Consider the following 17428-nt stretch of genomic DNA (forward strand, 5'->3'; position numbering starts at 1 on the left):
GTCTATACCAGTGCATTATTTTTTCAAATAAAGAACAAATAGCCTACTCCTCTCATTGTGACATATCATTACAAGACAATCATTGTATAAATAGCGCATGGCAATCCATTTATGGTATTTCGAGTAGTTCATGGCACCTGGCCTTAAAGATGACCTGATTATGAAAAGCAAATGTTATAGCGTGTGTAATGTATTATAGGCTACGCAAACGATTAGTGGTTCTACTACTTCCTTGTAGTCTGCGAATGCGCACTGCGTGCGTAGGCACGAGATGCTCCTGTATCATGTGACAGGTAGTGACCCACTTTAATCGCTACAGTAATTCACTCAGAAGTGGTAGAAAGACTGCTACAGGCCACATCATGAGCGGTGCGTTTAAAAACTGTCGAACGGTACTGATTACGGGAGGAAACCGCGGGCTCGGTTTACAGATGGTAGAGACTCTGGCGTCTGGAAACTTCTCCCCTGGAAAAATTATAGCAACCGCCCGTAATCCAGCCGGAGCCCAGGTAAGCATGCAAGTGATATCATTTTCATTAAGTGAAAGGCTGAGTTGATAGCTATTTGAAGGCGATCTTCTTAATCTTGAACCGGACTGCAAACCATTTCATGCCATCTCGGTCTTCAGTACGTAGCAAGGTCTGTCAGCGCCCGTCCTCTCCGTGACCTGTACAGGTGTCCAACTAGAGTGACCACTGTCTGGCAGAGGCCACACCCTCAGCTGCATGCTGCTGGGCTTGTTTCAGCCTGCTGTCGCCTACTGTAGCCTACAGACTACATATGAGGCACCTACTTGCATTTGTGTATTGTGATGATCATCAGCAGTGAGTGACATTACATTTTCAGTGATCAGAACGCTCGCCACATTCAGTCTAGTAGACTAAGCTTATAGGCTACTGTATGTCAAAGTGCACATTGTAGTTGCAGAGTTGTTAATCTATATTCTTTAAACCTTAAATCTATAGGAATTGCAAAGTTTGGCTAGAAAATATCCCAGTATTCACATTATCACTCTTGGTAAGTTGTGTTTTGCCAGTAGGCTATACTTGCATTACAATGTGTTTTGTTTTATGTTACCATGACCAATGACATAACACTCTTGTAATAGATGTTGTAAACCAAGAGAGTATAGAGAAGGCGGCACAGGAGGTTGACCTGTTGGTGAAAGAAGATGGACTGAATTGTTTGATCAACAACGCTGGCATCAATGTGGTGGCAAACTTTGAGACGGTCACTGCTGAGAAAATGTTGGAGAACTTCCACACCAACTCGGTGGCCCCACTGATGATCACCAAGGTTAGTGTCCCTGGTCCACCGACTTTAATAATGGAATGATCTATACTCTTCTTATTCCCTATTTTAGTCAACTTTAGCATGGGTGTATTCACTAAATGCCGAGCACTGTATGTGCTGTTTGGCATGGCTTCCCTGAAATATTCAAGGTCTTCCCTGAAAAAGATGTCTGGCGCAGAATGTATAACTCAACATCTGTATTCAGCATTAATTTAGCCTCTCCAGATGTGCAAGCTGCCCATGCAATAGATCATGAGACACCCCCATACCATCAGAGATGCACGATTTTGAACTGTGCGCTAATAAAAAAAAAATTGGTTAAACAAGAGGATGCAGGGTCTATGATTTCCAAACAGTGATTGGTTTAACCACAGGACAGTTTTCCCCTTTGCTTCAGTTCAACGACCTTGGCTCAGAGGTATTTCTGGATCATGTCAAAATGGTTTCTTCTCAGCTTGGTTGAGTTTTAACAAGCATTTGTTACACTTAACTTTTTCTCCAACTGGCATCAAATTCAGAATTAGCTTACTGTATATTCTCCATGAAATAGTTTCAGTTTCAACATTTATTATGTCCTTTTTGATAAAAGATATGGGTTTACAAGATTTGCAGATTTGCATTTCAATTTTACCCTTGTCACATACAAGACCCAATCACAGAGTTTTATTCTATATGAGAGTTTGCAGGTAAGTGAATTGAGATCAACTTGATATTCTTTTAGACATTCTTCACACTGCTGAAACTGGACTGTGCTGTGTGAAGTGGCTGTTTCATATACTGTAGTAGTTGTGTTGTGTACTGGTAGTCGTGTTCCTCCACAGTCATACTTGCGTGGTTTGATCTGTGTCCCAGGCTTTCCTTCCTCTACTGAAGCGAGCTGCTGCCAAAGGCACAGGCATGGGCATTCACAGGGCTGCGGTCATCAACATCACCTCACTACTGGGCTCTGTGGAACTCTACTGGGGCGACCGTGCCAACTCCTTCAAGTGGTACCCCTACAGGACATCGAAGGTACACGTGTGTGTGTGTGTGTGTGTGTGTGTGTGTGTGTGTGTGTGTCTGCGTCTGCGTCTGCGCGTGTGCGTGTGCGTGTGCGTGTGTGTGTGTGTGTGTGTGTGTGTGTGTGTGTCTGTCTGTCTGTCTGTCTGTCTGTCTGTCTGTCTGTGTATTGAGTAAGTACTGGTAAGTGATTCACTGCCATGGATTGGTGCCTTTGACTGTATGTGTATTAGCAAATGAGGTACCTAAACTAACACGTGCACTCTCGCATTAGAGTGCACTGAACATGGTGACCAGGTGCATGGCTGTGGACCTGGAGGCTGAAGGGATTCTGTGCATGGCGCTGCATCCTGGCTGGGTCCGCACAGACATGGGTGGGCAAGAGGTGAGCAGTCCTTTAATGACTACTGATATCAATAAATGTAATCAATACACTTAGAAAGCCGTTGATTGATCAGTGTGTTTGATATATTATACAGTATTTATTATTTAGTAGTTTATTTATTTATGTTATAGTGCTTCCAATTGAGTATATACCGTGGAAGGTTCTCAGCCAGCACATACCGTATTTCTGGTGGAGTGTCAGCTGTTGTAGTGGCTATTAATCTGTCAACTCTTTTTAAGACAAGTAACGCAGCATAGAGACGACTCTTCTCCCCGTAAATATTGTGCAGTTGATTTAAAAACGCCTTTAAGGTACCTGTTTACACAGACCCGGCTGGCTGTTGCACCTGGTGAATGGGCACATTAAGATGCTGAAGGGTTTATGTGTGTGCCAAAGTTGAATAAAGAGTTGCCCATAAAAAAACAGTCGGGCATAAAAAAAACGTTATTGTGTGTCTGAGTTAACACAAAAGAATATAACAGAGGATGCTGTTACAACCCAACTCATTCTCCTCTGGAAACAATATGAGCTGGCTGAGAGCCTTCCGTGGTACTGTATATAGTCGGTTGAGCCCATTTTAAGTTGTTCTGTGCTGCTTTGTTTGACTGTTTAGTCTAATGTACTGTAGCTTTGTGTAAACTAAAGTCAAAATGTCAGCATGGTCACCTTTGTGTTTGTTTGTAGGCCGCACTGAGTACAGAGGAGAGTATCTCATCAGTGCTGTCCGTGATTGGAGAGTTGACCGCAAAGGATCATGGGTCATTTCTACACTACACAGGGGAGCCATTGCCATGGTGATCTAGAAGCAATAGGTTTACACATTGTAGGATATTTATGCTCTGCTAGTTGCTTTTGTACTCTTAGTTGCAGGAGTCTGTTAAGAGTGTCATGTTTTGATCTGGATCAGATTTACACGTATAGAGTTCTTTGGAATGAAGGGAATTGTAGATAAGTATGAATCCAGTGGGATTCCTAGAAATCATGTTTGGTGCAGTAAAGATGTGCTTGTGTTGCATACTTTATATTGTATAAGCATATTTATATTTTCATGTTTTGAATGTTCAGCATCTCAAGACCAAAAATGCTATGTTACAAAATGCTATGTTATAATGCTACATAATATTTACCCTTGTATAAGAATGAAGTATTTTAATTTGAACAGCTGTCAAATATTTAAGATGCATGATGCTTCCTGAGGCTGTATTGAAATGAACCAAAAAAAGATGATACCGGGACTAGTGGCTCATTGTAATATCCAGCTCTTCAGTATTGTCTTAGCATCTGACATAGCCTATGTGAGATTTCATCTTTTTTTTTTGGATTGTATTTTTCCAGATATGGAATTAAGTGTCGTTGAACAATAAAGTGTTTGTTCCTCAGAATGGGAATTGCAACATTCCATATATTTGTTTCCGCTCAGTGCACTGACACACAAGGTGACTAGTGTTGAATGACCTGTGCGCTGAAAGAATGTTTGTGTTGAAGAATGAGGAAGAAGGAAACAGTAAAAAATCATAACAATTAGATCCTCAATATATCTACTTTGTATCCTTGAAGTGTTTACCTCTCCATACAGAGCACCCTAACCTTTGTAAAAGATTTTAAGGCCGTTTTGCCGTTCAGTTATCTAATCACTAGACAGTTGGGTATTTGGATAATGCCCAGTGATAACTTTCACGCAGGAACACTTGCAAATAATGTCATTGGATTCCAGTCGAGGCGGTCTACAGACTTACGGCCCGCCTCTGTACTGCGCGAGTGTACTGTATGTGTGTGTTCATGCACCATGAAAGACGGCCAGTGAGCGAGGGTGGAATCCAATTAGAAAGTTCTCCAACTGGTTCTTCCAGGGGCAATCTGACGGTCAGGTGATGCCTTCACTGAGACTGCTGTGAGATGGTGCTCTGAGTGCAGAATGTAAGATCCAGGGTGGAGGAGCATTAGCGGACTGAAGAATGTCTTAAAAGGTAATAGACTTCATTTATGGATATTCAGAATATAAAATATAATGTTTCGGTGAAGGGGGTTGAACTGTAGCATGTTATTTTCTATCATATATGAGCAGGGCAAACATCTAAAGCAGAAACTCATATATTGTGTTTTAAGAGTAATATTTTAAAAAGTAATTGGCTTTTTAAATGGCATGGAAGAATGTCCATAGAATGTCCATTTGTCAAGTGCAAATGTAATGCAATGGGAACATCAATGTCACATGTTAATGTTCTTACATGACTGTACTCTCTCTCTCCTCGCAGTATGCCTCTATTGCAGTGTATGCCAAGTGTTAATATTGTCTTAGCATTTGAATAGAACTTATCAGCCAGCATAAGTAAACTGACTGAAAGCAGTGATGGTGTCACATTTTGTTTAGGTTTTCAGTCTATGGCAGAGAAAAATGATTCTTCTCCCGGGCACCCAGGCGTTGGACATTCGAATGCCCTTTTCAGATGAGATCAAGTACACCATTTTGGGTATCTCGATTCTGCTCTTCTTGATTGCTGTGGGCATTCTTATCTGGCAAGTTCACAAATGTTGTTCCAAGGCTCATTATTCAAAGGATTCAGGTGAGTGAGTCACATGATAAGTAGCTTCACGGGGAAGCAGTTCTGGCCAGACCTTATGACATTACATTACATTTTAATGTTTTAATTACAATACTTTAATTTGAAGAGCTGTCTAATATTTATGATGCATGATGTTTCCTGAGGCTGTATTGACTTATATGACCAGCATTAAAGTTTGGTTTACCTCTGGTTCAACTTTTGTTTGTTTGTTGCGTCTTGTTTGTCAGTGAGCAGCTTGGTGGGAGCGGATGAATTGGACCAGAGTAGAAGCTCCTATCTTGACAGTCAGAGGCCAAGATATAAGGTGACGCATTCGTGTTACTCTAGTCTGGAGAGCGTTTTTGCTGTGTTCACCTCCTCATACCATTGAGCGTCATGTTCCACTGCTGTTCTTTATCTGTACTTTCTTTGGCCTCTCCTCCACTTGAACGTCAACTCTGGTACATTCGGTCAGAACATCATGGCCATATCATGCGGGCATCATTTTGGAAAGACTTTCAGTGCTCTGACTCAGAATTAGACCTGCAATGCAATCATAGTAGTTAGGCCTACTGTATATCAAGAAGGATTTGATTTTTTAAAGGTTGTCTTGAATTGGCAGAGGTTTTGAACTGTCTGTATTTCTTTGTATCTGCATTTCTACGCACAATTAGCATACATTACATATTCATGTATTTTTTGTAGCTGTACAAAATGTGACACAAGCATGTCATATTATCAACACTACAACACACTCTCTTTTTCTTTATCTTTTCTTTCTCTCTTTCTCACACACAACACCTTAGCATACAGTACATATTTATGTACAGTATACTGTATAGCTGTACACTCCCCCCTCTCTCTCTTTCTCTCTCTCTTTCTTTCTCTTTTTCTCTCTCTCTTTCTCACACACACACACACACACACACACACACACACACATTTGCATGAGTCTTTACCAGCTCCCTGTGACCCCCCCCCCCCCCCCCCCTGCAGGAGGAGTATGCCCATGACCAGATGCGCAGGCTGAGCCGCTTCCTGTCCCAGGACTCCCCGCCGGCCTCGGTGCTGAGCGGCAGCCTGGAGAGCCTGGAGGAGCTGGGCAGCGAGGACGAGCCGCAGATGCGCGGCTCCCTGCGCTTCTCCCTCTACCACGACCAGCTGCAGGGCCGCCTGGTGGTGACCGTCCTGGAGGCGCGGCAGCTGCCCCTGCGCGAGTTCAGCCGCAGCGTGGACCCCTTCGTGCGCGTGCGTCTGCTGTGGGCCAAGGAGGCGCACGAGAAGGGAGACACCGAGGAAGAGGAGGAGGAGGATGAAGAGGAGAGGAGGGCGACGACGACGACAAGGAAGGAGAAGAGTGCCGGAAGCGTCCGGCCACGGCAGTGCGTCCTTCACGAGTGGCAGTCGCACCTGGTGAAGAACAGCAACAGCCCGGCCTTCGGGGACCAGTTCTCCTGCTCGCTGGCTGAGGAGGACGTGCCCCGTATCACGGTCAAACTGGAGGTGTGTCCTCACCTGGCCTTCCACACACAAAATGTCCATTTTAATTATTTAATTGCCACTGTGCACAAAATGTTTGCATACCTTCCTGCTTCTGCCTTAGAAAGCTGGTATGAGTTAAATGTTTCCCTATATTTATGGAAATTGGAAGTTATTTGTGGTGTTTATGTACAATGTATAGGCTGCAGCTATGCCAATCTACAGGGGCTGAATTTGTTTTGTTTCTGCCCAGGTTCGAGACTTTGATAAATATTCCAGGCATGGGATTCTGGGAGAGGTCCGCAGACAGTTGAGTAATTTGAATATTTCATATCCTCTGGAGATGTGGCAGGATCTGCAACGGCCCACGAAGGTGAGTGATCCTTTGGGTAGCCTCTAAAAGTACACTTTAGATATGAAGCAATAAAGTATTTTGCATTTTAGCTTTTGAATGCTTTTCTTGGAAAATATCATGTTTTGTTGTGTTATTTTATGTGTGTAGGACTTGGTTGGTGAACTGCTCCTCTCTCTGAAGTACATGCCTACATCACAGAGGCTGGAGGTGGGGATCCTGAAGATCAGGGTTGTTTCAAAGTCCAGCAGAACAGACAGAGGTGAGTGTGTGACCACTGTGCTGGTCATTATCATCATATTTGCAGAATCAAGAAGAGCGTAAGACCACCAATTGAACCGATTGTCTGTCATGATATGTGAGATAGAACTTCTCATTCTGAATTGATCATTTAGCTTTACTATTTGTGCTTGACATTTTATGGCTGGAAGATACCTTTACTGTCACTTGCAGGTTTTATTGCCTTGATTGTAAAACATAACTTCTACCAACAGTCAACATCAGTCTGTGATGTTGTTTGCATCAGGAAAGCACCATAATCAGCTTGTGCATGGATAGAGTTGTATTAGCACACTTTTTTAGCACAAAAGTTTCTTTGCCTAATGATGTCATGGCTTTCCCTGCGCTCTGATGTCAGCACTCTACGTGCGCACCAGTGTCCAGTGCAACCAGTGCAAGCTCCGCCACCAGAAGACTACGCCCAAGACCCGGTGGGACGTGACCGTTTTTAACGAGGTCATGATTTTCGTGCTGCCTGACCCTCCGGTGCGGGACTGCACCGTCGTGGTCAATGTATATGAACTGAACCCCGGGAAGAAGAAATCCTCAAAGCGCCTGATTGGCCAGCTGACTGTAAAGAAGGGGAGACAGTCAGAGGATGAACACTGGAAGCTGATGATGCGTTCGATTCGCCAACCAATTGCAAAGTGGCATCTACTGTATGTGTGAAACTACTGATTTATTTGTGTTTCTGTCTTATCCCGCACTAGTCCTTGAGCCAGACCCCTAATTTTGTGTTTCAACAGCCACTTTATGTCCATTGCATGTCTCAAAAATGCAAAAATGTTCAACAATAGATATCCCAAAAAACCTCCACAGCTGATTATGTACACTAAATCAAATTGTATTTGTATAGCAAGTCTTCTGAGATGTTATGAGTATGTAAATGACCCAAAAAGAAATAAGCAATAATTTGCATACATTTTAAGCACAGAAACCTTAACACTGGATAATGTCAGATAAAAAGATCTTCTTTTTGTTTTTCATTTTGGACACAGTATTAGAGTGAAATGTTATTACATTGGATGTTTTGAATCTGAGTACAGTCATTGTCAAAATTGTTGGCACCCCATGCTAAAGTTGACTAAAAAGAGGAATATAAAATCATCTTTTGGAAATTGATTTTAATGGCTTAAGTAATAAAATTAGGAAAACCCCAACCTTTAAGGACACACCAATTTTCTATGTGAATGAATAATGTATCATAAATAAATAAATGTTCTTCCCAAAATACTGGGGTCAAAAATATTGGCACCCCTATGAAACCCTACGGAATTTAACACATAGGGTTAACATAGGGGCAGGCAGTTTTTTATTTTTAAAGGCTACTTATTTCATGGATCCAGGATACTATGCATCCTGATAAAGTTCCCTTTATGTCCTGTCTTTAGAACTAAAATTGACCCACATCATCACACACCCCTCACCATAGAGATAGGCATGGAGTTTTGTTCAGTTTTGTTCAGTTAGCCTATTAGCTTGTTTGATTTGCATTGAGTTCAATGAGCATCAAACAGGCTAATAGGCTAACTGAACGAAACTGAACAAAACACCATGCCTATCTATATGTAAGTGTATCAAGACATAAACAGGGTGATAGCAAAAACAAAGCTACCACCAATGCAATGCTATATTTGAGACTTACATGGCTAACTTCTTTTTGCCACATTTGGAGTCCTCTTGACTTTTGCACACACTTGTGCATGCACTAAGTTAGTGCTCACCTTTATTTGATTTGTTTTGTCTGTGTTTATCTTCATCTTTACAACTGTTTGAATTTGGTTATGTTATTAAACAGCCTGTTTCGAAAAGCATGTGAGTAGCTTTCAGTTTGAACAACCTGGCCTACTACAATATGGATACTGATAACTATTTGAGAATGTTAAAAAAAAACATGGACTAAAACATCATCCTAATGGCACCATTAAAACGGCCTCTATAACTGAATAAAAGCGCTGTATGTGGTCCAATATCAACATCTTTCCTAACATCTCCTGGATGCACGTGTGGATGTGTGTGCACGATCGTGTGTATTGGTGTGGGTGTGTTTGTTATTAGAGGAGAAGGGCCTAAGTATTCTCCAAACACCACTATGCTTAACTTCCACTAGGTGGCACTAGACATCTACAGTTATAATGAGATTGGTCAGCGACAGCATTTCTCGGTTTTAATTGCCATTTTGATGTTGTCTTGGTAATGCATATGTTAACAAAACGCTATGACTATAAAACACATAATTGGCTATACATAATTTAACGGATGCGCTTGTCTGTCAAGCAATGGCTTGCAATGATAGGCCTATGCTATGCATACGCTTCTGTGACATGATGAGGGCTAACCTATCCTATAGGTGGCATAGGTACATTTCTGGCCACAGCTGTATTTTGTTATGCCTTTGATGCAGACTAGTGGTGTGATGTGTGCTACTCGCTTCCCCAAAGGGTTGGTGCTTTCACCTCTGTCTCCAAGTCACGCAAAGAACGGCAGGGGGCGCTACATTACTATTTTAGATCACCTCAAAGTTCCCTTTCAAATGTTATTTTGATGTTAAATGGAACATGTAGTGACGCACGTTATATGAAAACTTGCCCATGGGCGAGCGCTCGACTTATAGAATCCAGCTGTTTTCATTCATCGAAATTCTCGATCTCGTCTACCACCTAATTATATCAAATTATAAATCGTGATTGGGATTTGGATTTTAACAGATGGTCACTGTAATGTTATTAGACCACCAGACCCAGACTCACTCTTAAAATGAATCTCTGTGTCCAGATAGGATAGGGACAACAACAATGTAATTTCCAACACATTGCTTTTGTTATTTGTTACACAATAGGTGTTGAAAATAGCATAACTTGTGTTGAAAATAACACATCTCTGTGTCCAGATAGGGTCAACACAGTGCATTATTTCCAACACATTCATTTTAAGAGTGTATCATTTCATCTGTATACCCCAAAACAAAGATACTAAATAGTCATTTTCAAGAGCATCGATTGAAAACCTCCTCCCCTCTGGCAGATACTTTTTCCTCTTTATGCCTACTCATAGAAATCCTCTGACAATTGTATGGGTGAATCAATTGGCTTTTATTTTCTCCAAAAAGTGATTTCTGTTATATCGGTGTCCAACAAATCAATAATGTAGGTCCATTCATATTCATTCATATGTGTGTGTGTGTGTGTGTGTGTGTGTGTGTGTGTGTGTGTGTGTGTGTGTGTGTGTGTGTGTGTGTGTCTGTAGGAAACTGCAAATAGGAACATTTTTAAGAAATCCTTTGTCCCTAGTGCTGTGAAGGTGCTGGAATCAGCAAGCATTTTAAGTAGGCTGTTTTTTTTTATCTATCTATTTATTTATTTATTTACTTTTGTAAATCCAACCAGAATCATTAGATATATTAGGCATTAGAGCATTAGGAAACCCCAGCATTCATTAACAGCTAGTAGTGCATTAACCAATAATAGCCTACCAAAGTATAAAATTAGAGATACATTGATTACACAACAGCAGAGACATATCTTGTGAATGACAATCTGCAAAACCATCAAACCTTTTGTGCAAATGTTCTTTCCTAAGTACATTTGCACAAAATATTTGAATAAGGAAATAAAGAGTATGAATAAACCTGTTTGCTATAGCGTCACATCCAGGTTTATCAGACCTGCATTGCAACATCAGTGACCCGATGGCAAACCAGAACTGTACTGGCACCATTTGTTTGCCTGGAACCATATCGACGACTGGTAGGGGGAAAAAATGTGAGATTAGGACTGAATGTTGTAAGTGTTGTTGTGTGTTGGGCTCCGTAGGACTGTAATGTGTTGTGTTATATGACCCTGGGGCAAATTAGAGCAGCCGTTACATAACAGCTTGTCATCTCTGGCGCTGCAGAGTGTGCAGACTAAATCTGGTGATTCACAACAACCTTTAGAAGCCATGTTGGAGGGTCATGATGATGAGCAATGTGGTCCCGGCATTACACCTCTGGTGTTTTTGCAACACATTGTTACCTGGAGAAATGTTGGAGAAGAACTAAATGTTCACGCTTCTCTACTCAGACCATGATCATGTGATTGGCAAGAAAGTTGACCCACGATGTATCACCACTTAAAGGCGTTGTCATGAGACGTTGCCAAGAGTAGTTCAGGCGACTTTTCTGGAAAACTTCAATCATCAGAGGGCAGCTTACACTAAAAAATAACAATGCATCTTACTGCAATAACACAAGTATACATTACTTCCCCTCGGTTGACTTACTGTGCTTACTAATAAAAGTAACATACCAACTTGCATTTATTTGTAATTTTAATGAGTGAATGAATGATGAGTGTTTTTTTTATTGAGTGATCCACATAAGCTTTCCAATGCACCTGTACACTTGAGTAAATAAGAAGTAAATACTTGAACTTGAACTTGAAATAATGAAGAGCAGCCTAACAAGGTTGCTGTGAGAAAGTTAGCCGATGCAAGTTCACATGCCAAAAGGCAGAAGAAGCTAGGCATTGCCTCAAGCCTCACCAGATGGGTGTGTGTTGGGTGTGTTTAAATCCCTGTCCTTGTAGAATCCCTTTCCACATTCTACAAGTTCACCTTGTCTAAACTCATTAGCTGTATATGTAGACAAGGCAAAACCCAGAACGATGTGATTAAGGTCACTACCAAATTTCTTCTCAATTATCTCTATAGTACTTTTTTTGCATATTCATTTCTGCCTGGGACATTTTTATATCACACATACTTAATAAGATCATTTGCATATTTGAATTTGAAAATAAACATATTGTGCTTGCTTTGAGTCTGCATTGCCATTTTTGTTTTTTTGTCATATTATTTATATAAATTTACGAACATAAACATGACCAGAATTTACATTGCATAACTTTACATGGAATATAATGTTCATTAACTATAATCATAAAATGTCACCCAAACATAAGTGGGGCAACCCATACCCTTTATTTGTGCTGATTAGTCGAAATTAATCGTAATCGTTAATTTATCGTAAGATTGTATTTGTGAATCCAGCCCCTGAACACTATAGGAACTAGTCATGTGATTGGCCAGCCACACTAATGAAAAAGTTACCCCACACATCATCACCTTACTATAACACATCTGTGGCACATTGACTGGAGTAGAATCTACAATAACTGCCTTTTTGTGTTGGAGTCATTTAAGCAATATAGCACGAGTGAGAGTGGGGTTGGGAAGGGATATTCCCACGGGTGTTGTTTGGCCGTATCCACGAGGCCGGAGGCTTGAGTAGAAGAATGTACAATAACTGGCCTTTTTATGTTGGAGTCATTTTGAAATAATGTCTGTTATATTTACAAAAATATGAAAAATAACACGCTTTCGCTCCACTTTATCATGACTATAAGTGAGGGATCTTTAGTGCACATAATAACAACAGGTTTATTTACCTAAATTCTGTTTGCAAATTTGATTTAGAAAAAATATTCTAGAGAGCAATTCACCTTTATGGTCCGCAGCGGCTCTGGTGGACATTCCTGCAATCAGCATGCAAATTGCACACTCCCTCAAAACTTGTGATGTGGCATTGTGTTGTGTGATAAAAACTTCTTTAAATAAGCATTCTTTATGTCACACTTGGCAGGTGGCTGGATTAGATAGTCAAAGGCACACTGCACACTACTCACTAACATGAACTTGTAAACAACATTTGAGAGAAATAAACTTTTTGTGTGTATAGAAAAAAACTGTGAGCAGATATAAAAGTTTTTGCATTTTTGTGCAGTGTATTTGTGCAGCGAGTGTTTTTAAGAGTGTTGTATTTCTGATTCTTGTGCTTTTTTGTTAAGGATTGAAGTTTAATGTGGAGGCAACCTTTTCATCATTTTGAGTAAATATACTGAGCATATAAATCATGTGTGTAAGACACCATTGATCGCAAACAAAACTTTTCAGTGCATCATTTTTGTTTTGTTTCAAAGCTTCTGAACTTCAGCAGCAGTTTGGCCACATTCTAACCATCCCCCGGTTTCCTGGAAACAGAGGAAGTTTCCAAACCATCTCCTCATCTAAGGCAGTCCCTCCCTCCCAGTCTACCAATTAAGAGAGAGAGAGAGAGAGAGAGAGAGAGAGAGAGAGAGAGAGTAAAGCAACTAAGCATGTGAAAATGAGCTGGAAGGCCTTGGAAAGGTGATTTCCCCCTCGTCTCCCTTTCTGCGTCCACTGTTTGAGAAGGAGATAGCCACCTGCAGTTGCCATCGCCTCCTTTGCCTCACACAGCTGTTTCAGGGGGTCACAGGAGGGCATTGCCCTGCGGAGGGACCTCATCCACAGCATGGGGAGAGCAAACAATAACATGCCTGTTTCTCACTCTTCCCACTATTTTAATGAATTCCTCCTAGACCTCAGCTATGCGCTCGCTTGGTTTTGCACATTCATTTCTTTTTGAGACAAGTTCTTTTAACATACGAGAGCTTGTTTGTTAATGTAAGGAGAACACATCTCTGGACTCCTGGAACATCCTATTTCTGGTTGCCCACCCAAATGTACTCGTACAAAGGATCTGTTCAACGGTGAGAGGGTAAAAATGGCCTGAACATCTCCAACAGGTTCTACATTGTTATCTCTATCTTGCAGTCTGTATCTCACTGACAGATCAAGATAATACAGGGGCGCTCCTCCTCTCCGTATAGAACATATCATCATATATAGTACATATACACACATGCTGGTGACCAGCTAACACAAAGCTAATGCAATGCCTATAAGCATCTTGACAGGACTGCACTGCAAGAGTCTCAGATCAAGTTAGTTATTGAGTATACACTCAAGGCCCATGAGACAGCAGTCAGTTCATTTCGAGAGGCGTGTGTTAAATTGAAGAAAAACAGACAACAGAAGATGTCTGTAGGCCACTTGGAGGGGGCGAGCGCCCCTTCCCTTGTGACATTAACGGACTTTCTTCCGCTTTCTACTGTAGGGTGTCACCACTGGTAAAAACTAGAATGTACCGGTATACTGGAAGGATTCTCCTTCTAAGCTCTAGGTTTAGTCAATCACTGTTTGTATCAAATGCTACTCATGCATTTGTATGTACTTTTAATGGCCAGAAATGTTAGTAAGAGATACAAACTAATGCTTGAGAGAAGCCAAACAGATACAGAGCACAAAATAATATTTGCAGAAGATCACTTTTTGTAGTAACATAGTTGTATCTACTGAAATGTTGTAAGATCTAAGCTGTGAAGGAGAAAAGGCACACATAAACAGAGTTATTTGCTGACTATGACTATTTTACAAAACGTTTGCAGAAAACCGCAAGCAGGGTTCCCAAAGGCTTAGCTCAAATGGTGACTTGTGGTGCTATTCAACTACAAGTCACAATCCAGTGTGCAGGCATCTAAATAATTGACACTGAACTTCTCCTCCTGAGACAACTTTCTGGCCTGAGCTTGAAAGCCAAGAGACGATGTGGGTCAGGAAAGGACTTGTGCGCTCGTGTTTCTATTTTATAGTCCCATCCTCTTCCGCTCAAGCGGGCCTGCTTGCGTCTGCTCGGAGGAAACCATCACAATGTGTGCTGTTGTTTCCTGGCTCTCGCCGTACTGCGGCAGGCAGTGCATGATTTGCGAGCCCTTGGCTGGCTGGCTGCGTTATGTAACTGAGAGGTCCCAGACCACTGCAGACATTAGTAAGGTGCCGCATTCCAGCTTTCCAGGGGCGGGTGAGGAGAGCTGAAAATGTGGGTGGGTCTTTGGGTTATTAAAACCCACAATCTTTTCTCTGGTCTGTTAACTGTTGCGGCTGATGTTTAAATGCTTGTATGAAATGCTCTTATAACTAAATGCATGTATGAAGTGTGTGGGGTGGCTTAAGGACACGAAGTACAGCACAAGTGAGCGTTCACTTCTGTGGATCAGAGCAGTTAGGAAGTCACTGACAGCCAGGAATTGGTAGGAGGGCCTTTCTCGGAAGTACAGCTACACTTCAGGGAAGAGAACACGTGGCTTGTGCTTTGGAGGTCAGCTGGCTATGCAGGGGCCAGTAAAGAGTAGTGGGGTGGGGGGCGCATGGGGGTAGAGGAAAGTATTGGCCAACACCAAAACACGTTGACAGTACTGCAGCCAGCCGACTCCACAGAACAGGAAGTCCAAACAAAACACAGAAAGGTTCCCCCCAGCCTTTAGGCATCCATGCAATCAACGCCCCCAATCTACCCCCTCTGTTAACATCCACATTCCAACCCCACACCCCCCGCATTCCCTTCACCGGGCCTGGAAAACATCCCTCATCAGTCAACAGGGCAGGAGCCTGTACTGTCCAGCCTCAGCCCCACAGGTTTGTCCTGTCCCCAAACTCTCCCTTTCTGTTGGGACCCTTTGAATTTGAACACAAATGGATCCAGCGGCACCCCAGTCCAATGCCGCTCCGCCCCCGCTCACCTCCTCAGTCACTTTCTCTGGTGAGGATATAGCTTTGGCTCAGGGCTCCAGGAGGCACTCTCTCCGATTGGTATTTAAATGTCCTGCCACCATTGCACAACGTCCCGGTGATATCCTTCAAACATTTGACCTGAAGTTGCAGTTTCAGTTTGTATGGCTCTGCTATGCCCCCCCCCCCCCCAGAAAGTTATGCAGTGATGGACCTGACCCCCTGACACCCCACCACCACATCCCCAGTGTGAAACGAGTCTAAACAAATAAGAGTTACTTGTGAAATGTATTTTCTCTGGAATGTGCTTGGTTGTCCTTGTCCCAAAGACATGTCAAGGACAGAGAGAGAACAGGCGTGGGTTTGTGTGTGGGGCTGTGTGTGTGTGAGAAAGAGAGAGAAAGAGAAAAAGAGAGAGAGAGAGACCCTGTTTACATGTTTTTAAAATGTGTTCGGGGTGATCCGATCACAAGTGCTCAATTCTAAATACAAGTGAAAACAATCACCAAGACACAGTTTGAAAACAAATGTAAACAAGCCCAGAGAGAGATCAGCTCAATGGCCCTTCCAGGTGCCAGCACAAAAGTCGTCAGAGTGCCCTATATGTGTGTCACACTGTGACCTCTACACATGTCCTTACCCCCTCTCCTAAACCCCACATAAACATACTGTACATGGTCTATGAACTGGCCTCATGGCCCACATAGATTAGCCCACCTTGTTACTAAAGATCAAGTGGCCTGTTGTCCCACAGACCCTTATGTAACATCTACCTTCAATTAATGTCATATTGCCCTGTGAAGGTCAGTGCTTGATATCTGGCCAGATAAAAAACCCATTTGCCAAAAATAAAACGGGGACGTAGCCAAGTATGTTGAGCACCCAACAACACGCACCGACTGGGGTCAATGTACAGAGCATGAATGAATGAATGAATGGCGGTGACATCAGAGGCGGAGCGGGCAGCAATGTTACAACACTGCAGTGGACGACGTGGCACCGACCGTAAGCCCCGGGGCTAAACAAACACAGAGGTCAGGTCCAGAGATTAGCGCTGTGGAAGGCACTCCGACAAATACTTTCCCTTGTAGTACAGCCACAACTCATTCGTCTTGACATGCCCAAGTCATCTCAGGACTCCTGCGAGCCAAACGGTGCACACCATGTGTTTCAATTCATCTCCAAGAGGGACGAGCGTATCCAATCAAAGACTAGTGTTTGACATGAGTTGCTGCCTGATGTAACACTGCACTAAGTTTTGCTACACTGTTTATGCGCTCTGGATTTGCCTGATTGTTTATTGATTGGCAACAGCAGTATTAGTCACAGCATTATGCAGTGGTGGTATCCCTCTCTCTCTGTGCAGCACTACAAACGTTTGCTGAAGGTGCAAATTGTCATTATTACATAAACTTGAGAGCTTCTGTTTGTTACACTTTCTGGAACACCAGTGATTATAGTATCATATTACCAAAGAATTTGGTAAGAACAAATAAAATGTGTTAAGTCTCCTACTCTGTGCTCAATCACAATATTTATCTATCAAGACACTTCCAAATAGAATGGCAGCCACTTAGTACTAACATATCTAAATCCTGTTGTGGTCTTCTGAATATTTTCATAATCTCCTTGTAACACACTGATGCCATATACCACAGAGAAATTCCAGATGCAAAAATCCATAAACGTTGC

The 17428-nt window shown here is 42.2% G+C and overlaps 2 protein-coding genes across 2 annotated transcripts; both read left to right on the forward strand.

Moving 5' to 3' along the window:
- The first annotated feature begins 280 nt into the window (after positions 1-280).
- si:dkey-12e7.4 (uncharacterized protein LOC558132 homolog) lies at positions 281-4059 on the forward strand. The gene is made up of 6 exons (XM_062547770.1): positions 281-509; positions 966-1017; positions 1109-1296; positions 2146-2304; positions 2567-2677; positions 3362-4059. Exons 1-6 carry the CDS (start codon positions 363-365, stop codon positions 3473-3475), a joined length of 771 nt encoding a protein of 256 aa, XP_062403754.1. The 5' UTR covers positions 281-362; the 3' UTR covers positions 3476-4059.
- Positions 4060-4514: 455 nt separating this feature from the next.
- Positions 4515-9141, forward strand: syt19 (synaptotagmin XIX). Its single transcript, XM_062547772.1, has 7 exons — positions 4515-4644; positions 5049-5241; positions 5469-5545; positions 6217-6723; positions 6953-7072; positions 7202-7313; positions 7689-9141. The coding sequence occupies exons 2-7, from the start codon at positions 5073-5075 to the stop codon at positions 7997-7999; spliced, it is 1296 nt and encodes a 431-aa protein (XP_062403756.1). The 5' UTR covers positions 4515-4644; positions 5049-5072; the 3' UTR covers positions 8000-9141.
- The last annotated feature ends 8287 nt before the right edge of the window (positions 9142-17428 follow it).

This window comes from Sardina pilchardus, chromosome 10 (genome assembly GCF_963854185.1).
Source record: "Sardina pilchardus chromosome 10, fSarPil1.1, whole genome shotgun sequence".
Taxonomy (NCBI): Eukaryota; Metazoa; Chordata; class Actinopteri; order Clupeiformes; family Clupeidae; genus Sardina; species Sardina pilchardus.